Raw genomic sequence first — 26,277 nt, 5'->3', positions numbered from 1 at the left:
AAAAAAAAAAAAAACACAACCAGTATCCATTTCCACCGATTTATTTTCATCTTATCTGTACATTCATCTTCATAAAAGTTATGTGCACATTTCAAAACCGGCCATTGGTATGGGCACTGTTTTTCTCAATAAACATTTCAACTGTAAATCCATTTATATACATACATGAAGTCAGTAATGATGAATTGATCTAATCCATCAATAACACCCGTACAGGGAAAAACAACAAGCATACTCTTTCTCCCTTTTTTTTTCTTCTTCAAAAGGTAAATCTCGAGTATGTGGACTATACATATACATTACGACATAGCTCAGAGAACTTGAAAACTACGGGCAGTGTTTTGAAGTTAAAAGCAAATGAAAAATTCAGAAACCATAAGCAGTTACTTCTCAAGGTTGGTCTTTGAGAATTAGATTTGGAGGAAACATTGAATAGCATCATTATATATTTATTTTGATCTCTTGACTGTAGTTATTCTTCTCTCATACTGATACGAAGATCATTATTTTATCGCATCATTTCTTTTAAATAACAACCACACTTTTTGAAGTTTGTGACGATTATTGAGCCTCAGACATAATTGTATTCTACTTAATAATTTACATGGACGCATTGTGAATGTGATGATTGTTTACTCTCAGTATTATACCCCTTTACTACGGGAGACGGAAACCATCCCAAGCGAAGGATATGATTCAGCGTAGCGGCTGGTAAAATAAACCTGACCACCATATCCCTTTTAGGAACAATTCTATATATTTTACATAGTGATTAAATAGACAAATTTGCAGTAATGAATGACAAAGGGCGCATCGAATGTAGTATTTTGTTCTGAATTCCAGTTGTTTATATTTTGTTTTCTCTTTGTATTAAGTAAGATAATCCATATGCTGCCAAATTTAGATATTGTCATAACAGTTTGGAACCGACATCAAAACTTTGAGCAATGATTGTGTAGAAGGAGTAGGTATTGAGCAGTGTCAGACCGTGTTTTTTCACCGCGTCTCTATTTTTGTTCGTAACACAAACATGACACACCCACATAATGTATATCACACACCGATCTGGATGAGTATACCAGTGTTACGAGCTGGCATCCATATCTCTGTGATTCTACCGAGTGATGAAATATGGCCATGACATGAAAACAAGCTCACCCATTAAGCGGCAACATAATTTACGAGGTTTTTGCGGCGAGAATTTATGCCCCATTTTTACCGCCTTTTTTGTGTGAGGGAAGTTCTTTCAGCACATTTTGTGAATGCGCCTGTGAATAAAATCGTCCCCTTGGGCTCCTTGAATGCTCCATGTTTCATGCGATTCCCGCCATATTAAGCAATCTGACAATAACAATATTTTAGCTTGATTTATCCCCTCACCTAAGAGGAGTAAATTGCCTGAGTGGCAACGGGAGGAGAAACATAAAGTGAATATGGACTCTGTCCCATCATGTGATACTCATGTGTAATGGGTATGATAAGCAATAATATCATTTTCTTGTGAAGAGTGGTATAAATATTTATACAGTCAGGAAGGATACTTATATTTCGAAATTACCCTTCCTTTCTGAATACGCTCATACCCTGTCCAAATGTACTCTAAGAAGAGGGAAAATGTTTCAAATAAAACGTTATATTTTTAAAAAGTGTGTTCAAAGAGTTGTATTCTAGAGACGAATCTGTTTTAAACCTAAACCGAAGATGTTTATGAGAATGTTAGATTATTCTAATTCATTTTTACCTGTCAATGCTAAGCAGAAATGAGCCATGTAACATAATTCACACAATCAATGTCGCACCAATTCAGCAGAAATGCATTTCTTTTGAGTCCTTTCTCAGCTGAAGGGTGAATTGGACGACATTCTATTTCTTTCTAATCTGATATCATACATAGTCACTGCAGAATGTAATAAATAACGATAAGAAATTTGTACAGCCTCTTTTTGCCAAAGCATACGTTGAAACGCATGTGACGGATGAAATTAAATTTGTATTTTTTTCGCGGTAAGAAAATCATCTGAAGATTCCGTTGAGGGAGGCGGCGTGCTCGAGAGCTTTCCTACGTAACGATGCTATGCTTGTACCCCTCCACATATCACCAGCGTCAGAAACACTGCATGAGAGATCGGTCGAGCCGTCGGTCACGGGGAGATTGGGCGGGGACGGACTGGACAAGCCGCTGGACATGCTTCCCGTGGTCATTCCTTGCAGCGAAGGTTGATACATCGACGTCATCGACCCCATGGACCCGTTGGCCCCCATCGAGAGCGTGTTGAGACCAGTGGTCTGACCCATGGAACAGTTGACGCTCTGCTGCTGCATGCTCTGTCCTAAACCTTGGCGCGGTAAGGACGGGGGCAGAGCCAGCGACGTCCCTGGTCCTCCACCCATCTGGGACATTTGATGCGAGGGCATATGCGTGGTCATATGCGGTGCCATGTGCGTGGTCATACCCGACATCGCCGGCCAGCCCCGTGTGTCCTGGCCGTGGAAATTGCAAAAGGAGTCGTTCATCGGTGAGGGAAACTGGGCGAGTCCGTGATGAGATGGTAGGAGAGCCCCTGGGGTACGGAACACGTTCGTGGTCTTCTTGCGCTTCTTCCACTTGGCTCTGCGGTTCTGAAACCAGACCTGTAGGGTGGAGAGAAAGGAGAGAAAAAGAAAGAGAGAGAGAGGGATATGTTAGATTGATCACTAGCTCGAACAACGATTTTAAAGTCCTTTAATTATTATACACGCAAGCAAACAGTGGATTATAGAATGTTTGACAACGTTCGCCATCATAAGAAATTACTATATAATAACACCAACGTTTCTTTTAATTATTAGTCTTAATAACAAATTATCTCGAGATATATGTATCATGTATGTATGTTTCGTGGATTTTCATAACATTCCTAATGCCAGGTCAAATGAATTAATAAAATCTCATCTGATAACGAAAAAAAAGTGAAATTAAGGGGAATTTAATGAAATTATAAAGAAAACAAATCATTTGAATCGGTGAATGCCTGACGAGCAATTTTTAAAATCTTCAATGATTTTGTTATGGTTCAATTAGACTGATATAACCACAACATACACATAGAGATGGGGGATGCACAAAATGTCAACATAACGTCATCATGTTCATGGAAGACTCGAACTTCGAGAAAGCCGAACACGGATTTACTGAGATAATTTGCTACATTTTAATTTGATGAAGATGCTTTTAAATTTCTAATATTTCAGTCATTGAAGCAACCGGGAGATTGTTTCTGTTGTATATGAGCAAGTGCTCTAAAAGAATAAGATTGTAATACACAGGTTAAATAAACTTGTTAATAAGAACATTTGGGTAAGAATCGGGGTATTAAAGAATACTCAATAAAGCACTGGACAAACTTCACAACAACCCTGACATCTTCTGCTATGTACTTTGCGCGTATAGGCCAGTACATAGCAGAATGTAAAATGTATGGGAAGATTTTCATTTTAAAGTGACTCGGTAACATTGCCTCAGATTCTATAACAAAATTTTGGATTCAGCTCATGCTGCAATCATAGTTATAAACCTTTAGGTCAGTCATGGGTAAGTCACGAATCCCATGACTTTTACAAGCCGGTCGCCTGTCTGATTATCAAGATAGTTATCATTAGAAATCAAAATTTTGTTTTTCGTTTTCCTAACGGTGTTTATAACACTACAGTCTATTGGGGAAAATGAGTATGGTAAAACTGGTCACTCAAAGATTTTTTACTTTTGGGAGGCACTTAATGATCATTTTGAAGCGCAATTATTACACCATATCACAGACACTGATCACACGTCACAGGGCCATGCATCTCAGATTTAACATTGTTAAACAATGCCTTTAATGAGTGTGATTTCCGACCTTGGTCACATACTAACATGATGAACTCTACTTCTATAGTCAGATGGCAATATAAGAAACACAATTCCCTTCTCCATAGCATAAGGTGCAAATGGTGTCCTTACTCATGTTCAGTTTGGATTTCTACATTCGCTCTAAATTTACTAGAATCCGTGCATAATCGCGCTTTTCCCTACTCCTACCTGGAAGGCTTAAGCTGAGATTTATAGACCCTCGTTCTCTCAACACTTCCCTGCACGGTTAAATGATCGCACTTTGTCGGATGCAAATAAGAAGCTGACAAGCACATTTACGAAATAAATTGGGCCAGGGGAGAAGCGCGCTAATGCATTGTTTACATCTTAATGCTACTTGTATTTGTGTCTCCAAGACGTGTGCGATATAAACTATCGCGTGTGCTATAGGGGTATCCATTTCGGGCGGTCGTGTGCTTGCCATACTGTTCCGGTCAGAATTGATATAATGGGGAGATATTCATTTCCTGACCTGAACATGGGAGTTATGATTTTATATTAGATATAGAACGACGATGACGTCCAATCTTACACCAAATCTCTTTATATTATTTGCTCACCAACATTATTTTAGACTAGTCAATTTATTTATCAGTTGACGTACGTTCCCTCTTTTTCGTGTCATTATTTTCCTGATAATCGTATGCATGTTCCAGCAACACTCACTTCGCGCTGGCCAGTTTCCTAAACTATAGTTGCACTTCTATGACTCTGGGTAAGCCATAACTATAGGCCTACCTAACCCTAAAACTAACCTAAACATAAAGTAGCGACTTCAATCCTGATGCTATATTTTCGACAGATCGAAGCCCGGAGAAAATGTTGCTCGTACAAAATTAGGGTTGATCATCACGAAATCAAAATATTAAAAGTGGCTTTTAAAACGGATTTAATGAAAAAAGCGAAAGTGGTAAAGCAATTCTGCATGTCCTCAAAAGAATGGAATGAAATTAAATTTAGGAAGTATCCGGTTTGTGAGCAAATTAAAATGCCATTACCCTGGGCATATATCATAGATGATTTGAAATAGACTGACTCTTCTTTCTAATTTGATTATTGCATCGTCTTGAAGATCCTCGCCATTGCGATTCGTATTACTTTGGTTATCATGGTGATTGTAACATTTGAAAAAGAAAATATAAAGTTACCTCTTAGTCATAAAATATAAACAATGTTATTTTGGAAATGAAGTGATCGGTGAAAAATAAATATTTTCGACAATTTGATTTTAAATCACCAGTTATCCCGTTGCAATGGTATTTATATTTAAAAAACAAGGAATAATCAATAAAGAACAACGACAACAAGAAATAGGATATCAGATAAAATATTAGACTCGTAAAAATCTAGTGATGGTGTGCGTGTTCACATTCACACGAATCTATGAGAGGCAATAATTCTATCGGTAATAAAACTCTACAGTAACATTTCCCTGTTAGATCTAATTTTATATCAAAGACCTTTTTTTCCCCCTCTCTTTCCTTCCTGCTTCCAAATATCGCTTAGAGAAATAAACACGCATTAAACAGTGAAGCTATGATGACTATGTCTGGCTTTTATAGCCCTACCCATCTCGACCACTAATGGATGCCGTCCATCACGGCGAAGCGGCACGAGCGAGAAGGCGGCAAGCCCCTGACGCGACTTGCCTCACGTGTCACCATGTCCGGAGGAAAATAATAGGGGGAAGAAGAGAAGAGTTGGAGGAAAAAGTGGTAACATTAGCCGTGTGAGAGTGCCCCGGAGCGTCCCGGCCCGTCACTCTGGGTTAAACTCGCTAGCTCCTTCTCCCCACTCGGGAGTTTTTGGCTAGCGGAGATGGACTTATCCTTGTTTTCTCTTTTAAAACATTTTTTATGATAAAATAAGACTCTCTTTGGGGGTTGTCGAGGAGCTATTATTTCTTGAATGCCATTCATCCGCAACCTATTTCCGTCATAGAAAACGAGACTTCCTTGCAACGCATGATAAAAAGAAAATCTCTGTCCAACACGTTTTCATAATTCAAGATGTCCCTTCTCTTCCCCCTCTCTCTGTCTCTGTCTCTGTCTTTCTATCTCTCTCTTCTCCCCCCTCTCTCTCTTACACATTCTTTCTTATATATTTGTCATTACCCTTTCAGCAAAAGGGATAATATTTCAATAGCTTATCCCACACCAATGCATTTTTATCATGTTTACACTATTTTGATCTCGGTTGTAAGATGCTACAGAGTTTTACTTTGGTTTTCACTCATCATTATTCGTCTTCATTCAAATATAATTCATCTTTGTAATTTACACGTATAAGTAAAAACAAAATTATTCTCTTCTTTTGCTGGACCCATGAATAAAAGACCTGATCTTTTTCATAAAATAATGTGTAAATTTAATTTCTGATGTTAGTTTTTGCATTTTTTAGTATTTAATATTTTCTCCTTTTTTTTCTTCTTCAAATTTTGTTCTCATCTTAATTATTTATTCCAGTCATTAATGTGATCCGAGCTTTTTAACCCATCATTGTAAATCTGGAAGCTCAAATCCCTCTTGGATAGACACTTCTCTTTAACATTATCAGTTTTTCTCTTCGTAAAACAATACCCTTATAAAATTATAAAAACAGAGCTCTTCTTTCCCAAAAGCGCTTTCTGCTTTTTTCGTCATAAATATTCCTCGTAAATTCGCTCTCTCTTCCTCTCCCATAATCTCCTCCAGTATTTATCCCTCTCCCGTCTCTATCATGTAAGATAAACGCCCATATTTTTTTCTCGAGTCTTGTGTCAATCTTATTTCCCCCATGGGGAAATAGACGAGACATCTTAGACCCTCTGGTAGACCGAAGGGAGAGTGAGAAAGCACTCCGACCCGGGCTAAACACTATTAATCTCGTGTTTTTGTTTCTGATGCCTACCTCTCTAGAGAAAGGTGTCATTTCCATTGCTTACCATTTCTCTCTCATAGCACGGGCCCCCCTTTATTCGCATGCACAATTCGTCCGTCATATTGCAATTCGATTTTGGTTATTGTTAAGCAGACGCAGAGCGCATGAAGAAATGCAAGATGAAAATGAGGCAGTGTGAACGGTCGTTAAGAAGGGTTATAAATCTCGTCTGCTATGGACGTAGAATTCTCGGCTGGCGCGTGCTAAGTGAGTGTTAATGGAGTAACTATCAGCATCGGAAAAACATTGCATGTCTCGGGCGACTCGCGACGGAAAAGCGAGCCACATTTTCCTTGCGTATATTGACGAAATACCGTATCAGGTGTAGCCGTTAGGAAGCGGGGCCTAAGGGGTACTTCACGCCGTTTAAACGTTCCCAAAACGACTCCACTGCCGAGAGAGAAGAACTTGAGAAAGTGAATGTCCCACAGGGGATTCGGGTGATAATTTCTCAAACAGGATAATGATTTAAGATGAGGATTTCAGGATGGGAATTACTGAGGGAACAACTTGCTGGGATAAGGGGTTGGGTTACATCAAACGGAAGACCGTAAGCTAGAAAGCATGTAAACTGTTTGTGTTGGGTCTCACTTCGTTCTTAAGAGCTTGACATTTGGGCCTGCACTTGATACCCAAGTGACAGGGGAAATACGTCCTCGAAATATCACGGAAAATATTGCCATACTTAAGTGCTTGAACACCAAGGGGAAAATGTTGTGGGAAAGGGAGTCATTGAGCGCAATGAAAACACGGATGCTTATTTTTCTTAAAGATGGTGTAAACAAAAATAAGGAACTGCCATGGCCGATTTTTAAATCAATTTCGAGATTTTCATTTTACTATTTTTTCTGAATTATTTGTGAAGTAAAAATAGTATTCAAAATTAACTGTACATGAAGAGTGAAGTGTAATTCGATAAAAAAAAAATATATATATAATTGCTATATCAATATAGAACAAACTCAATCCTAGATAGGCAATCTACGGTAGATTGTGAAGCATTATATAAAAAAAACTCGGGAAAGCTAAACAGGGAAGTACAGGAACTTCGATTTCAAAGATGTAATCTCTAAAAGACTATTATTTTGTTGATGGGGTTGGCGTTATTACTTCTATATCAGTTTTTTGGTACATACAAGAGTCCTTTTAAAGATATGTTATCTACAGTAGATTGAGATGTACTTCGAGAATAAGAACCGGTAAGGAGTTAATTTGACGTTGCAGTTATTTTATAGTATTGACATTGTTTCTTTTTTTCTCTCCGCTTTAATTGGCATTAATAGTCCTCTTCATTATGTAACCCCCGCCCCAACCAAATATATAATCAGAAGATACTCGATCTTCAGTAGATGGAGAAGTATTATACAATTATTTGGAAATCATTGAAATTTTTGAAATTTGCCCATCCATGTGATATTGTAATTAACAAGGAAGCAAAAGTCAACCGTATCTAATAAAGTTATATATATATATATATATATATATATATATAATCATAGCGATATTTAGGTTCATATCGCCCTTTCACATCGGTAGGAAGTGAAACCCTTTTGGAAAAACGAAATCTACAATTTATTATTAGTAGCGCGGATTGCTGCCAGAGGATATTTCGATCAGTATAATAATGTGAGCACTGTGAAATATGTCTAGGTATATAAACATTTTGAACACATTCATCTCAAAACGGTTATTATCTTGCTCACTTTATTATTAATATATAAGGTAGATTGTGAAGTACTGTCCGTTTCATGTTGAGTGAAACGTTCTGTTCACTTATATTAATTGTGCATTAGGTGTATGATGTTTTCTGGGTGACTATAGAATGATAAAGATAAACAAAACGACAATGAAAATGGTATAGGGATGGAGGGGGACAAATATTATGAATATCGAGGCTGTATTCATGCCCCACACATTAAATATGAGTAAATAGGACCATGCTCACTCAAGTAATCAGATCAACACGTAAATATCAAAGGTAAAGAAAAGAAAATGAGTATTCAAAGTAAGGTGGTAGAGTGATGGATGCGCGAATAATAATAAATCGGATACGTCAAGCATTTTAAGGACTGTTACATTTGAATGTTTCATTGTTCTCTTATGAGAAGTGCTATTGCCGACACCCTACCAAAAAGATGGAGAAATACAAATCATTTCTTTTCATCACTGCGCGCTTTCACAATAAAACAACTATTCAGCATATTGTGTTTATAGTTAGGCAAAACATCTATCTCCACTTATATTACCAACCATCCCACGACTCTTGAGATATATTAATGCGGCCACAACTGATTCGTATTGCTTTTATTCTGGTATTTATTTACGGCTCTGTGTCCTTTTTTTGCAGCGCGCTCTTCCCGTTTCTCTCTCCTATAGCCTCCGATCGCTGCGGCACACTCCCGCCCGAGAATGGCTCCCATATTTCCAATCATAACTGAATTGATTTTTGAAGCTAGTGAATACATCATCCCTCGCCTTCCATAAGGCATCCGTTTGTCTTTTGATCAGGATATTGATCTGACAAAGGGAGGTTTTATGATAACAATACAGACCTGTTTGTGCTGATTACACGCTCATTAAAATCTAATTTAAGACCACGTGTTCACACTTGAATACGTCTATTATCCATACTCAATTTTCTGACACAGTTTTCTGTTCCTTTCAGAGCTCCGCAATAACAGTGTCACAGAACGGTGGTATTTTTAAGGCCTCTTATTATATAAAAATGGACTCACCTTAAAAAAAGGTTGTCCTTTAGATTATGTAACAAAATATCGTGGCATCGAGTTATCACCATTTAAATGGATGTGCTTATGTTCTTATGAACTCAATAACAAATCTACATTATTCGTATTGTGCATAAGTAATGCATTTACGAATCAGTTTTCTGGGGGGGGGGTTGTACTCTGAATGATATTTGTTTCGTATTATATCAAATGATAATAAAAAAAAAATCAAAATAAGCATGATACATGTATGATTAAAAAATACAGATAAGGCGTGTAGCTCATTTCAGCTGTATTTCAACTGTTCTTCCACAGGATTTCTGTTTTTAAAATCACCGACAGTAGCCGGAGGCAACATTACACATTGAATTAAATGTTTCTTGAACCGAGACTCATTTGTTATCGACGACAAAAGTCTTCGCATTTTTTTTTTATTACTTCATGTGTATAATAGGCCTCTGTTTTCTGCATAGTGTGCTAAGCATGAATGAGGTGTTTGGTATTTCTAATATTATTTCTAAGGGGGATAAGGGATGACTGAGTTTTAAATTCAGACGAAAATAATCTCTCTTATTGTGATAAAGTAGCTTGTAATAAAGAAGCCGAAATTATCCTCCAGCTTTTTGTTCCCGATCTAGCGACCTCGATGCCGCTATTGACAAGGACGTCGATACAACGCCAATACAAACACACTACTTCCTATTAAAAAAGAACGCTTTCTACCAAGACTCACATGGCGTCTTTATCCTTTCTCTCGTTCAAATATGTCATGTGTGAAAATAAACACCTGAGAAATAGGTTTTGTTTTGTTTTGCGAGACACACAATGCTGACGATATTGATTTTCGCAAGTATAGAGTCACTCGCAACTTTTGTTCGACGTTGGAATTCTTCGAGGGGCGCCATTGCTCTTGTAAACAGGTTGAAAAGAAGAGAAAAAAGAAAATGACGAGGAAAGCAAATTGGAAGACCAAGATGTCTAAAGATAGGGAGCACTAGTACAAAGCTAGTACATAGAAGGCTAGATGGATTAAGTGCAAACAACTACATGTATTACATCAAAAAGGTATCTCAAATAAAGGTAAAGATCAGGCTTTTGGATGATTTTAAGGGGGACAGCTATAGCGTATATATTTATTGAATTATCGAACTTTTTTGTAAAGACGTTAATATTAAGATGAAGGGCTAAATAATTCTGAAACCCTAAGAAGGAATTTCATTTGAAAAAAAAAACTAAAACTATATGGACGTTGTTTTTAGTCGAGCCTATTAAGAACACAGCACCTGTAAAGAGTTGAACAACGCAACACGCATACGAATTAAGCAAACTCATTCTCCTCAAACAAGGAGTGTCTAGGAATGAACAAACTCTATGATAATCGTTTGATAAAAATGCTCTTGAGTTAATTCAGTTATTCAGATCTATGGATCCACGTCCACTAACTCTTTTATTTCAGGACTGTCAAGTTTAGTTTGTGATATGAACATGATAGAACGGATTTCAGCCAGACCAAAACGATTGGTTAGACAGAGTTATATTTAACAAATATCCGAAGCAGGACGGAGAAAGGTCAAGAATAAAGTGCTAACGAGATTTAATGGCAAGGCCATGGAGAGAGATATCATATTATTGCCTTCTGGGCCGACAGGGACATTGTTTCCTCTTCATCGACGTGCCTCATGGTCATTTTGATTTATCGGAAACATTTTTCGACAGCAATTCAGAGATCCGCTATAATATTATATGTTAGATATCTCTTTTCACGGATCATGATTTGTGTGTTTGTAGGGTTTTGATGTCTACCGGTGTTCATTGATATATTTACAACCTTCTGAAATCGAGAAAGTAACGGTCATTCCTGCTGCGAATAACAATGCAATAAATATTTTTCATTTCTGCTTTTACTCTATTCATGGAATTGAAATAACACTCTTATCAATTTTAACCTTACTGGAAATGACAAAGTTGATTTGACAACGTTTTGTAGAAACTAACTGATGAGGGATAAAAGGTTCTTATATCAAACGTTTTCTTAAAACAGACAACGTTTATTTCTTTTATTTTTACATTTGATGAATGATGATTATCATTTATAAAAGCAGGAGGTCGTATCAATATGTTATAGGTGAACGAAATCTCAACGAGATGGCATGTTCACATCTCAACATGAACCTGATGAAGTTCAACAGTGCATCCTCTTTCCTCACACCTTATTCATTCAAACAAAATGCAACTTCTAACTTAATTCACTGATATCTACTTTACCTTTTAATTCAATTTTCAAATAAAATATCAATGAAATATTTCAAAATAATCAGTGAATTTACAGAGACAATAATGATTTGAAGGATACAAAAATCGAAAATAAAGAATTACTCTATACTGACTGGATGCGTAAAATCTGCCATATAATTATTTCAGGCATCTATTTTGAATGCCTTTATGTCCATATTGCAAGCGTGACTCTATGGAAACATGTGTTCCCTCCCTCTTACATTTTTCTTGTTCTAAACCACCCACCCCTTATCCCATCAATATCGATATAGAACTCGAGAAGGAGATCTATCTTCTGCTATATCGTCCCTACGTATTTGCTCTGCAACGTTGATTTATGAAATGCGTGTCACAAACGCTCTGTATTCTCTCTGTATGTGTGTGGTGTATGGTATAGAAGAGAAGAATTATTAGTCTCTAGGATTCTAGAGTGATGGAAACACACATGACAAGTTAATTTGATTTCAGGACTTATCCTGTCTACGACGGAATCAACTTGGTTTTCTTCTTTATCATTATTCATTTTGCTCGTTGTTTTTCATCGCCGCGACGGTATTTTTTTCTTCAGCCGGGGAATCAGAAATGGAGGATTTTCAAATAAAATATGATTTGTGTTCTATCTCTTTATGAATGCATCTCTAGGCAGCACTCAGTATTACTGAAAGTCTCTACTTTTCTCATTTCGTTATTTCTAATATTTGGTGTACCTACAAAGAGTGACAGCCCGATCATGTAAATGATTTAGTTGAATTCGTCCGAATATCTGTATAATTTAGGACAGTATCAAAAGAAGAAACAAGACGGGAAATTAGAAACAGTGGCTGTAAGGAAAGGTTCGTTTTGTCGTCTATCATGTTCCTAAGTGATAATTATTTGGTAGTTATTCGGGTTCCTCTGTTGAAAATATCTCCTGTAGAGGGGAGTTTGCACGGTATGCGGAATAGCATTTAACTCCGGTGAACGGATTACTATAATACGAATTAAATATCATTGCTACTATAGTGATTTACCTTCATAGTAGATAGTTAGATCTTATAGTAGATAGTTGGAAGCTGAACTTTAAAAAAGCTGTAAATCTAAAAATTATTCCAGGCAAATAAAGATAAATCATCCCAAAGGAAGAAAAAAACATTTTAAATGCAAATGATTTGTATAATACATTGCGTCAAAACAAACATCAAACAAACATTAAAAAAAAACCTATATTTTACGTATAAGAATGATGCACCAAAGACTAGAAGTCTGCTGTTAACAGATTAGTTTACGTAATTACTATGTTGTATTCACTTCGAACTGTATAATGAATTGGTAGGTTGACCATTATTTTGGACGTCGCATTCCGATCCAGGACATTCTCTTTATATCAATGAGCCGATACTCATATTGCTGTTGCTTTTAATTGGCACCTGGACAAAGTCCTGTCTGCCAGTTGCTGAAAGGATCCAAAAGTCATAATTGGTCTTTGTAGTGTGGTCAAGGGAGCAGTAACGGAAATATAATTAAATGTAGTTTTAAATTCTCTTGATAAGAGTGACACTAGAGAAAGTAGGGATTCCTGCTTTGTATTATAATCATGATAAGAATTTATGGATATATAGGATTATGAATTTATATTTATATAGCATGATCTGATTCTGCTGTTTGATTAGCAACGTATTTAAAGTCATGCAACTCGAAGAGCTCGCATCAACCTTATTACCATTCCGCCCTTGCGTTAGGGAGCCTGGCATGAATAATGCTTGTTTTTAGACGGCTTCTACGAATTCATTCAAAAACGTAAACTCTTAACCATCCCCCGATCCATCCAACTTGATCAAATCCGACAAGGTAAGAGATGGCCGTACTCATAGAATGCGTGCGTGTTTCACCGGAGTCTATGTCAGATAAAAAAAAAAGAGGGGGAAAGACTCTACCTTCTCCAAAGCATGCCCTGGAATAATATCACTATTCATGTGCTGCATGCCCGGGCATAGAAAGGAAATACACCTATATATACTGCATTTTAATGCGTGGACAAACGTGTCGGGGTCCCATTATAATATTATCAATATGGTTTTAACGACCCGTGTTGTTGCTGTTGTTGGTTGTGTGACACACATAACAGTTGGCATTTCCCAAACTAGCAATCCATTTCGCTGCATGGGGTGAAATTATATAAGATAACAAAAACATTATATTAACAGATTACTTTAATACTAGAACTTTTAATTGAAAACAACTCATTTCATTGCTAAAACATAGAAAATAGAATAATATTGCTTGAAAAATTTAAAAGTTGTATAGATTTCTTTTATTTTCTCTATATAAGTAAATATATTCAAGTACAAAATTGTATAACTTTGTCTTTTTTAAATGAAAATATAAACAGTTTATACAATCTAAAACGGTGAATTTTCTTACTTACAAAATATGACTCCCCAAAAAAGAAATTGAAATTCGCAAGTTGTCAATATTTAATTAATAATATAAATACACTTATTATATACAAAATACAAAAAATTATAGAGAGTCACGTTTACTCTATGCACGTGTAATATTGGATTTAAATAGCACTCTCATGATATGCTATTACACAAATGTAAATATGACTTCTGTCTGAGCGCTCTTTCGATACAATGTTTGGACGGGGAAAGTAGTCTGTGGTATAGGAGCTCGCTTATGACCATACAGCGGAAGGATCTTTTAATTCAAGTTCCGAAGAAGCGCAGACTCGCGTGGCAGATAATGTCAATATTTCTGGCCATCCATCTTATTTCATTCGTCATGACAATGGACCATGAAAACGAGAGAGAAAAGTAAGAGTGGAGGTGGTGGAGGAGAGCAAGACGAGAGGGAGTTCCTCACCATAGTGGAAGGAGAGGAGGAGGCGGGGAGAGATAATGCTCCAATGCGTGCTTCGGTGTCCATCCGTATCATACTGATTGCCCAAACCTGGCTTTAATTTGTGACATGCCACCATCGAATTATCTTCTTTTTTTCCTCTCCCCTCTCTCTCTTTCAATCCTTTCAGTTAGAACCCCTCTCGTGATGAACTACGCGCATGACTTCGTCATAGTACACACACATCTCGGCAGACACGCACATACACACGCGAAAACCAAATATCACCGTCAATTTTAGCATGATAAAAGAGCGCCTAATTGTGCATCCGAAATTTCATTAAAATCACATTAAATTCAGTAATCAAAATGGACTCCGTGTAGCACAGTGCTTTATGTCTTCTATCAACCTTCTCCGGCCATCCTGCGTTTGTATCTCTCTTTCAGTCTCCTCTTCCTCTTTTTATTTTCCTCCTCTCCGCCGCCACTTTCCCGGCCGAGTCGGTTCTCGGTACTTTTTTTTCTTCTTCTGTACCGCATCGTATAAAGCAGCGCCTGCAGGCCGCTGTCTTTTAATCGAGGTTGAAACTATTATAGTATTTTTCTGCCTTAGCGTCTGATGCTCGTTATTTTGAACTGGATTCCAAGCTTTTATTATCTAAGCTTTAAAACCTTTACCTCCGGGAATAATAGAAAACGCAAATTGTATCAAACAAACGCCGACAAGCATAAAGTTAAAACGAAACTATCCATTTTAAAATTTGGTATTCGTTGTTACAATTTTTCAATAATCTATAAGCCCCCTCGGGGTGTTTTTCTTTAATATGTTTATGACATATTAATGAAATAAATATTGGAATGATTAAACATGATATTATGAGGTTATGGACATAGACATATGACGTAAAATGATGAAGTTTGGGGAAACATATTGCATGCCTATTTTTTGTCAACGATTCTCTTTTGATTTTAATAGACTAATGTCATGGTCCAAATTATGTCAAGAACCTTAAACAAACCTTAACATGTTATTTACTAATTTACAAAGAAGGTGAAAAAACTCTGCAAAATAATTTATACAATCTTTATATTTCGCGTGCATCTAGTTTGCTTTCTTATTTTCTGTTTTACTTGAAGACCTTTTTTCTCGATACCTGAAAGTGTTGTTACATTAATCTCGAAATATCTTCTCCTGAAGTTTGCGCCAACACTTTCTGTCAACATCATTCGGATAAAGGATCTTGAAATATTTTTTCCTTCTTTATGTCTAAGAGTCGATACCCCTAAATCATTCAGATATTCTAATTGAAAGAAATATTTTCCCCATTTATTATTACGACTACAACATTGGATGAAATAAACATTAGCCCTATAGCCATTTACATATTTCAAGATGAAAGATAAAGTATGAAAAGGGGAGAGAATATTGTAAGGAGTCTAGAAAATGAGAATGGGGAGTAGGCCTATTGTAGCTGCTACACACTTTCTAAATAAATTAAGTAATTTTTTCTTTTTTTCCAGATTATTTTCCGAGGATGCTAGAGTTGTTTTTAAGTTGAATTATTCAGACAAACCCAACATCCTATCTGTGTTTCTTTAATTCAACTCTTTCACTCAATCACCTTGAAACAGATTGCAACTTGGTTATCTTTTTGATAAAAGACACATACATTCACTTCTGATAGAGGAATATAAAGCTCTCTAATAACTTTGGAAATTTGTTATAATCACATTTGAATAAACCAATTGTTTTCCTCAGGAGGCGGGACCAGATAAAGTCATTACGAAGAAGTCTACAGAGATGCAAGCGAGAGTAGCGGGCGATTACGTAGAGATTATTTAAACAAAAACGCTTGAGAGTATTCTGATCAGGGAGAACGTAGCGAGCTACCTTTACTGACCAAACAAGTTATTAAGTTTTGGTCAAACTAAATAATTTAAAATCTATACTAGAAAGTGATCCATTGAGTTTTGTGTACATTATGTGGTGGTGCTAAAATATAAAAATTGGTCTCCTTTTAGCTGCCGTTCTCATAATTTTAACTGCAGCATTAATATTATAAATGATATAAGATATACTAGAATAGTCGTATGTGGGTCTGTTGTTAATAGGACTTCAAGTTTAAGACATTGAAACAGAGAAGGGATCCGTTTTCAACTGTCTTACAATCTCAGCATTGGGGACAACTTTGGAGGAGACAAACTTTCAGCTTTAACAATTTTTAGCCAATATACTTTATATACCATCATCTAGCTGCCAATGTCAATTATTACGTTAGGATAGTTTAATTTTTTGCTGAACTGTATACATTCACGAGGCCAGCCCGCGTAGATAGTATATTCGAGCTGCTTTGACATTTTAATGGAGTTCCGTATAATTCATCGCCCTAAAACACACGATTTTACCCACAATGGGTTAAGAAAATCCCGCTCTAATCTTTGCGTGACGTATTTAGTCTCAATGGCGTATAACCGAGATCACCCTTGAAAGCCGACTTAAGTCTCTCGATGCACGCTTATAGAATATAAAAGCGTCTAATTATAAATCACGGGACAGGGCAAGTAGAGAAACAAAATGGCAACCATTGAAGTCAGGTAGGTTTAATTTAAAGTACGTGTTTCAATACCACGATTCGCTTTTAATTAAACGCAAATTAATTTCCGGTCTTTTGGGGGAGCGAGGAGATAAAGAGCATGAAGAGTGAATCTCTCTCTCTCTATCTCTCTCTCTCTTGTTTTTGTTTCTATCCCAGGACACCAGGGTACCGTCTAATCAGACACGGTAAGGCTGAAAACAAAAGGAAGATGAACAATATAATGGCAGATTCTTTGTTAGCTCATAGGTTAAAGGCGCGCCCCTCTCACCCTCTCTCTCTCTCTTAAATTTGGAGCTGTTGGTGCGTGATAGTCTTGAAATACTAACATTCGTGGCTATAAAGAAATTAAGTACGCGATAACGATGTCCGAGCTTTCTGTGTATGAATACTTTTAAATGTGTTAAATTTCTTCAGTTTTTACGTAAACTCGACCATAACGATTGATGAAAACCCGTAGGCTACCTTCCTGCTCATAAATCAGATTCCTCTACATCATGCATGTGATAATGTCTTTCATAATACATAGATTTTTACATACTCCCATATACAAAAGTGATATGGTATAGGCCTACTTTATTATATATAATTCTTATACTGAAATATATATATATATATATATATATATATATATATATATATATATATATATATATATATATATGTTAAAAGAAGATCGTTTCCGCGGACAGCTATAACCTTAAAAAAAATTATCTTAGAAGGAAATTAATCTTTATTTTAGTTGATACATATTTAGAATATGATGTTTAAGATGCAATCTAGTTTGCTTTACATTGTTAGATCATGGTTATGAAAGACATGTTTATATTTATAATTATGAACTTTTCAACGTTGCGTTTTTCCCATTCCGTCCAAGCATGTATGATATATGGCCTACAAACAGTAAATGTCTTGGAACAATAAAGCCTATAATAGATATATATCAGATAATCACCCACGCTGGCTTTCTAAGATGACTCATCAATGTCATTTAAAACTATTGTACGAGCATTTCCATACTGGATTTACTACTACAAATTTAATCAATTCATTACGCAGATTTACTCAGTAATTTACTCGTTAGTAATAATTCAATAGTTCCTTGGCGGAATAAAGTCGCTCGGCCGTACTAATTTTGAATATGATCTTCCCCATATCGGAATTCATTCATAAAAAGACCAGCTGCCTTCGACTGGAAATTGTTCTTATTTTTTTATTAAAGGGGAATGCCCTGGCGAAAGACCATCCCATCAAAGACCGTCCAATCAATTTCACCATTTTCTTCCTCTTCCTTCATTCTTTACTTTGGAAGAGCCGTGAGCAAGATTTCATTTCACAAATAAAATATCCATGAAAAATTATTCTGGCGTCTTACAAAATCAGTTTTTGACCAAATATAGATTCCGACCTGGAAAAAAATAGAGGTCGATCAATTTCGTTAGAATTTTTATTGTAGAAATATGATGATTTTTGTATCCATTCATATATATTTCTATGGTCCTTTCTCCATCAATAATGTCTCAGACATTTGCAAAATTGAAATGGAGATCACAAAGAGTTCTAATAGAAGTAAAACATGAGAGGTATAGAAATAGCTATTGCAAGACCGTATACCAAGGTTCAAACACATCATTTGTTAAAGAAGAATGATCACTAGATGACATAAAATCGTAATTTCAAATATGATACGAATCTAGTTATTATCTATAAAGATGTTCCAACCAAACAATTTTACTTTGATACTATTCATTAAAAATGTGTAATGTGTATATAATACCCGTATCTTATATCTACTCTTTTGTGTTATATTATGATATATTTCATTGATATCAAGTCTTTTTGATGGATTATATTTAGGGATAATTTCATTTTAGTCATGATACTAAAGTAAAGTGTTAGTAAAGTGTTAGTATGGGAGTGATTTTCTCCACTATAGAAATCTTTGAAGACGTTTCGAGCAAAGATGTTGATATTCGATCTTTTTTATAATTTTTTTGTAATAAATAGTTTTGAAATTTTAGCACGGAAAAAACATTAGTGAGTTAATGAAATGTAATGAAATATATAATCCCGTCTACGGCACATATCGCAGATTAGCATACAATACTCTATTATGTACCTGCTACAGACGAAGCCTGCATCATTTTCAGTCCCCGCGATGAAAAAAAAATATTGTCGAGGGAAAACAAACAGATCAAATTTAGAGTACAAATATGTTTCGGCTATCATTCTAATCTCGAGATCGCATCTCAAGAAGCTAATGATGTATTCATTCCACACGATTTTTGACAATCTTGATTTCCCATCTTAGGGAGGAGGAGGGGGAAACTAAACACTATAATAGCTGTAAGCCTGTTCAACAGACCATTGCAAGCGGATCCCCTCCATTGCTCTCGGGGGGATTGGGGGCAGTGGTTGCTGATGATGACTGGCGCACCTCGTGCGGCCTGCTGCTGAGGCGGGAGGAAATTGAGCGTATAAGTTGAGCTCTATTTCTTGCTCTGTTGCTTACGCAGCTGCCGTAGGAGCTATATGATAGCTCCACAGGACAGGTTATTAATATAGATATCACACGAATGTAATCATCCAGATTTACGACCCTGGTTTTTCACATGTTGCTTTTCACGTATCTTTTCTCCTATTTTTTTTTTTTAATTGTGTGTGTTTATCTTGACCGTAACTTCTTAACAAGACTAATTCCTTATAAATCTATGAATTCGGGGAAAGCGTTTTATACAGATTAAATAATCTCCCTAACTTGGAGTAGATTCAATAAACCTATTAACCGAGATGTAATTTGAATTTAAAAATCATTATTTTGGTTAATTGTGAATGAGTCTTTGTTCACAAATCGTCAACCCTCAACTACTCAACGGAGGTATGTTTTTAACTTGGCGCTACAAATAACATAGAGGAGATTTGAAGAAACGTTCAAACTAAAATAAAAATAAGAAAAGGAGAAATTGCTTCATGAAGATACTAAAAAATAAATGACCAGTTATATTTCAAATAGAGAAGTAAAGAGGAAGAGCAAGAGACAGTTTGAGCATTGATACATTAAAATCTGGCACAAACGACCATAAAGGAACAAGAGAAGTAATAAGATGACATAATGGTATTATAGTCGGCGTAATTTAATTTCAGGAATACTATTTACCTGAATACTATTTACCTGAACTCGAGATTCAGTAAGTCCGACCCGCATCGCAATCTCCTCCCGCATGAAGATATCAGGATAGTGTGTCTTGGCAAAGTTTCTCTCCAGTTCGTTCAGTTGGGCCGGTGTGAATCGAGTACGGTGGCGTTTCTGCTTGGCCGGTTTATCGTCATCGTTTCCGCTGCCCGAAGACCCAACGGAATGGCCGGTCCCGTCTCCGACCATGCCACCTCCACCGCCACCACCACCGCCGCCGATGCCGATGCCGTTGCCTTCCCTGCCGTCGCCGCCTGCCGACACTGGCGGCGTGGAACCATCCGGTGCCCCGCTGGTTCCGTAGGAAACCTTCTCACTGTGTTGACTGATCATTGTACCGTCATCATCTGCAAAGAAAAACGTAGGAGAATGATATATTATGGGAAAACAAAACTATTGATAAAAGCACATCGTATTGTGATTGGTTATCATGTTACACTTCACAGACTACACAGTGATACAATGGAAACTACGCCATTGTGTTATTGTCACAAAGCAGCCCTTCTCTGCTCGTATGGAATTGGTATACTAAAGCAGTCATTGTTTAAATCGGAAATTATAAAAAGCAAGACAAGATTACAAAAATCTAACATCATTGAATCTGCGACCGTTGGGCCCAGATGACACTAGAATCTTCATTAATCTCTGAAAGTCTTCTATAATATAAATTATATGTAAAGAAGACACACATATTCACCGAGAGAAATCTAAAAGAGAATACACCGCTCCTATGACACCAGAAACGCCAAATGAATAGCTTCACTTAAAGTGATTTCACAGCAGGGTAGCAAAGGATTACAATGATACAAATTATTAAATCGTTAATCGTATTTGTAGAGATAAAGTTACACACATAAGAATAAAAAAATAATACCAATGAACACAAAACTTTGGATGAGCATGTGAGATGGTCGAAGATTGGTATGCTTCAGAACATGTGCCCTCCCCCCCCCCCCCTGTACCCCAATATTTGTTTTGATATACTTTTCTCGTTTATGAAGTTTAGTGAATCGGTTGGTCCTCAATCATTATTTGACAGGTCGGATATTAGAAATCGCCGTCTCCATGCAAACCGTTGGATTTGGTGGCTAACTCAAATCAGTCAGTATCCTGGATATTTGATTCTAGACGAAATTATATTCGGGGTAATAAAAGGGGAAATAGAATAGAAGAGATAAAGCTAAGTTTAAACGCTGTAGTGTGTAGACAAAGAAAGGAGAAGACAGAGACAGGCAGACAGATAGAGACAAAGATAGAGAGAAAGAGAGAGACATACAGGCAGATAGAGACACCAAGACAGAGAGAGACATAGATATAGAGAAAAGGGGACAGCGTGATACATTGATAAAGAGTTAGAGAGAGAGAGAAAGAGAGAAGGACAACAATAGACACATAACTATAATGAAATAAAGAAAATAAAGATTTAAAGAAAAGGGAAAGATGTAAGTTTATATAATTCTTTCTGTTAAACTAAAAAGACGATTAATTGTAAAAAGAGTGAATAGTAATGGGAGATATTGGTGCTTGAGAAGGGAAATTAGAAAGTACAGTTACAAAGAGAACAAGAGAGACAGAAAAGAGAGAGAGGGTGGAAAACAGAGAAGGGATCAAAGGATAAAACAGGAGAAGGGAAACAGGACAAAGGGAAGTGCCCTTATCCTATAACTGAGTATTTTATTATTTGTTTATAGTAATGATATAGAGGGAAAAGGAGGAAGCTGTGATATTCGAATATATAGACGATTATTTAAAGATGAAACTCAAGTAGAAACTTCTAAACTACACTGTATATTGACCGTCACAATACTTTTAATATGATACACAGGCACGCACCTTAAAATAAGAATACAACTTATTTTTACTTTCTTATTCTTCTAGTCTGTCTTGGTTTCCATTGCATCCATAGCTTTACAAAAAATATTCTGGACCACGATAAGTCACATGGTACGAGGCATTTACAAAGCCCCCCCCCCCCCTCCCTAAATATGCACGTGTAGTAGCGAAGGATACACCAATCATTTCATATCAAGTTTAAATCAACAGACCGTAAATCCGATCAATCCGAATAAATTATTCATGTCGGATCCAAATCACATTAGCCATCTTTCTTTCTTTTCGGTCACAACTGGTATGCATGTAGAGTGAACGTTCGGATATACTATAACCGGTCCAATGGGATTTGATTTGAAAAAGGACAATTTTTGCCCTTTATTACGTCATAAAAAGTGTGTATTCTAAAGTCTTTTCTTAAAAGCGAGGTTCTGTGAGAGAAGACAATAATGTTTCTTTAATTGACCTGGTGAGACCGTTTGAGAGATGAGCATGATGAGAAGCGGTCCAGAACAAAAGCAAATCAGGAAAGAAGGAGATAGTTTGATATGCAAGAAATATCCTCTTGACATCAATATCTTAAATCACGTAATGTAGACAATACAATAATAAAGTTATGTGGCGGCATTATTAATTAATTACGAGTGCAATTAAGGTAAATCTTCTAATCGACCATTAGTGGACGTTCACGTAACATGTAAAGGACGCAATCATTGTTAAGTGTTTGCTTTGTAATAATACGAAAGCAACGAATGCATTGATATTCCGAAAGAAAACAATCGAGGCTCTGTCATTAAGGTATTTTACCTGCTTGAAAGGGGCAGTAATTGATAGCCAATTTGTTTAGGTGTCGTGTATACGATTAAACATAATTCGGCCTAGAGAGGGCTATCTATATATTAGAGACATATACCTATTATGTATGTATTTACATAAAACCATAACGGGTTTATGCATGTGTGATTTTATAGAATCGATAAGAACTTTCCCGAAGAAACCTATTTGTAAAAAGGACAGGGTTGATACATGCTGATCTCATAACGGCTAAATACTTCATTTACAACTATTGCCAATTTAAAAAAAAAGTTATAACAAATACTACCAACCAATTTTCGTCAATAATTCTCTAAAAGTAATAATAGAACAGTAACAATTTTAAGGGTAAAAGTACTTGGATGCCCCAATGTTATTTGCTATTTAACTCCGTCATTTAATCTTAAGATAAACATAAATTATTATAGATAATTGCCAACGCAAATAGCCATGGATTAGCACTAATAATTATGCTAAGTACAAATCAGTCTGGGAAGTCTTTATTAAGCCTTCTTTATATTCAAAGAAGGTTTCAAGACTCCGAGACGGCCTATAATGACTCTTTGTTACACAATGCTCTTTCTTTCTCACAATATTCCGTCCTTCTAAAGTTTGGCTGGATATTTCAAACTCAATTCTTTTTATGCTTTATTCACTTGAGATGCCCTTATGCCCTTTTGATCTAATTAACATGATTAAAACAAACTATGACTTCGGTGTGATATTACACTTGTTAAAAAATATGACAACTTATACTATTGTGTTAAGGTTATGAGGTAGATATAAAGCAGTCTGTGATGCTAAATCTTTAGGTCATATCTAGAAATGTCTTTTCTCTTTTTCATCACACGAGAAATGATAAGGATTCAATGATTCTATACTCAGAGGGAGCATTTCTTTCGAGACTCAAGAAGGGGGCATACAACTTTTCAATAAAATGCTATTTCAGTAAATAATCAATACAAGCTTACGTAACTTAGATTGTACAAAGCTCTAACTGGCGTTAACTAGTGCGAGCCTTGTTTGCCCCACCTAGCATCAAATAATGAATGTAATTCGCATTCTGACTATTGACATAGAGCTATTCGTAAGAGGTTGAATTTAAGAATTCGAACCGAGACACTTCACAAAACGTATGCATAACACTGCGAAAATGGCACATTTTCATAATTGTTAAAAAAGGATAGCATTCAGAAGATAGCTTTACACTGCTGTCTTAACAAGCTAAGAACTCGGTGCTATTCAAAAATATATAATGGCAAATTGTAATGTGCATATAGGATTGCTTCTTTGAAAACATGTCGAAAAAAGTACCACTGTTATGTGGGGCGGTTAAATGATCGTACTATTTAAGTCATTTTACTCCCCTACAAAATACACCATGATGCATTATTAACTATCAGCACAACATCAGACGATCGATTACAGTAAATCTGTTGTTTTAATCGCTCCGTGACCCTCGTCAACTGACACAGAAAAGGAGAATAATGAGCAATGTAAATGCATATTTATAACAACATTGAAACGGTGCAGAGACCAAGATAGCAAAAATGTGTCAAGGTCATGTCTATCATTAACATTTAATTTCATTGGGTATGAAATCATGAATACATCTCGAATACCAATAGTTATTTGAATACCAGTTCACATTTGTATAGTAAAAATCACTTCAACATGCTTGCTTTAGGCCTATTTTGAAACCGTAGTGATACAACAATAGACTTTCATACCATGCAGATTTGACGAGTCTCAGAAATAATTCACAGATATAGAAAATTAACTCTGTTTTCAAGCTCTCAAATATATGCTTTCTATGTGAATAGATGATTACCTTTAGAGGCTCTCAATACGAGCATTACTTGATTAATGAAAGTCTATTTTCCTTATCCAATACTCACTCCTGACTGCTGATGATGTGATCATCTTGTTCGTATTATCCAATCCACCGGTGACAAGCAGAGCTTCTGTGGATAGCTCCATGGAAGGAACATGGGCTAGAGTTCGCTCCATCCTGTCAAATATACCTGGAGACAACTCCTGGGGATAGTGGCCCGATGGAGCGTGATGGTACCTCGCCACAAACGCCACCGTTAACAATTATCTTTCCCTTTACGGCCGTACAACAAATATTCATACGAGTGAAACAACTCGACCATAACACGATGAAGAAAAATGTGTCGTACCCGAAAACCGTAGCCGTCTGGCCGTCGTCTGTCAATATTTCTCTGTCATATGAACAACCTGACTAGTTTCTGGATGTCGGAATGAATCAGACGTTGGTTTGGAATTGACGGAGAAGATGGGGGAGAGAGGAGGACTTGCGAAACCCCGGTGGAGTTTTGTTCGGTCGACTAACGAGATCCCGGCGTGGTGGCGTCCTGTTATACAGGTGGTTCGCGTGGCGCCGCGCGAATTATCGCCAGCGCTGATTGGTTGAATGAGTGCAGGACAGCGTTCGGAGAGCCGGACTACGTCATTGTCTGATCGCCCAATAGCGCGCCTCGAATTGTGGATGCTCGCGCTTGAAGACACAAGTGGAGCGAACGATGGAAAGAAAAACTCAACAGATAGAGAGAATAAAGAGGGAGAGGAGAACAATAGAGAGGAGAGAGAGGGTAGCGAATAATGCCTTGTTTTGCGGTTGATTTCAATCTTAGGGTAGTGAAAAATATTTTAAAAGTGTGTTTGTGTATTGTGTTTTGCTTTTAAAATTAACGGATACAAACCACAATGATATTGGTTCTGCAAAAAGTATAGTCATTACATACAATTCCATTAGTTCAGAGGTCTTTCTCTTGAATTAGGTTAGTACGGCTAGAATTCAATATAATAGGGATATTATTTGTTTTTGTTTGTTTTGTTCTCTCTCTCTCTCTCTCTCTCTCTCTCTCTCTCCTGTCTGTCACTATCACTATCTCCCTGCCAACACAGGTCCTCTTTCCTTGCGTTTGTCTATCTTCGTTTCCACTGTTGTGAATCCAGTTTGTTGTATAAAAATTCTTTGATTGTCAATGTTTTTTAATTGTTTGCAGTGACAATTACGCTGACAAATATCTACCGGACAACTACCACGAGGACAAACCCCCTCTTCCTCAACCCCCCCCCCCCCTCCCCCAACGCAATAACTTCTAAATAAATTGTCTGTCCCCTTAACCATATTTAATCTCGGAAAGCTAAGTAGGTGTTGATACACCTGTTAAGTAAATTAGACATACTTTTT

The 26,277-nt window shown here is 36.6% G+C and overlaps 1 protein-coding gene across 2 annotated transcripts; it reads right to left on the bottom strand.

Annotated features, from left to right (window-relative positions):
- Window positions 1-432: 432 nt before the first annotated feature.
- On the bottom strand, window positions 433-25,429 carry LOC579386 (homeobox protein orthopedia). Of its 2 annotated transcripts, none has more exons than XM_011673708.2 (3): window positions 24,956-25,429; window positions 20,379-20,761; window positions 433-2,631 (listed from the first exon to the last, which is right to left on the bottom strand). In XM_011673708.2, exons 1-3 carry the CDS (start codon window positions 25,065-25,067, stop codon window positions 2,014-2,016), a joined length of 1,113 nt encoding a protein of 370 aa, XP_011672010.1. In that variant the 5' UTR covers window positions 25,068-25,429; the 3' UTR covers window positions 433-2,013. The 2 variants fall into 2 exon arrangements, with proteins under 2 accessions (XP_011672010.1, XP_784599.1); XM_779506.5 differs by having other exon boundaries at window positions 20,394-20,761; window positions 24,956-25,427.
- Window positions 25,430-26,277: the final 848 nt, after the last annotated feature.

The sequence above is a fragment of the Strongylocentrotus purpuratus genome, unplaced genomic scaffold (genome assembly GCF_000002235.5).
Source record: "Strongylocentrotus purpuratus isolate Spur 01 unplaced genomic scaffold, Spur_5.0 spur5_scaffold_9, whole genome shotgun sequence".
Lineage (NCBI taxonomy): Eukaryota > Metazoa > Echinodermata > Echinoidea > Camarodonta > Strongylocentrotidae > Strongylocentrotus > Strongylocentrotus purpuratus.
The sequence above is the reverse complement of the archived record's forward strand: the minus strand, read 5'-3'. Positions and strand labels throughout refer to the sequence as shown.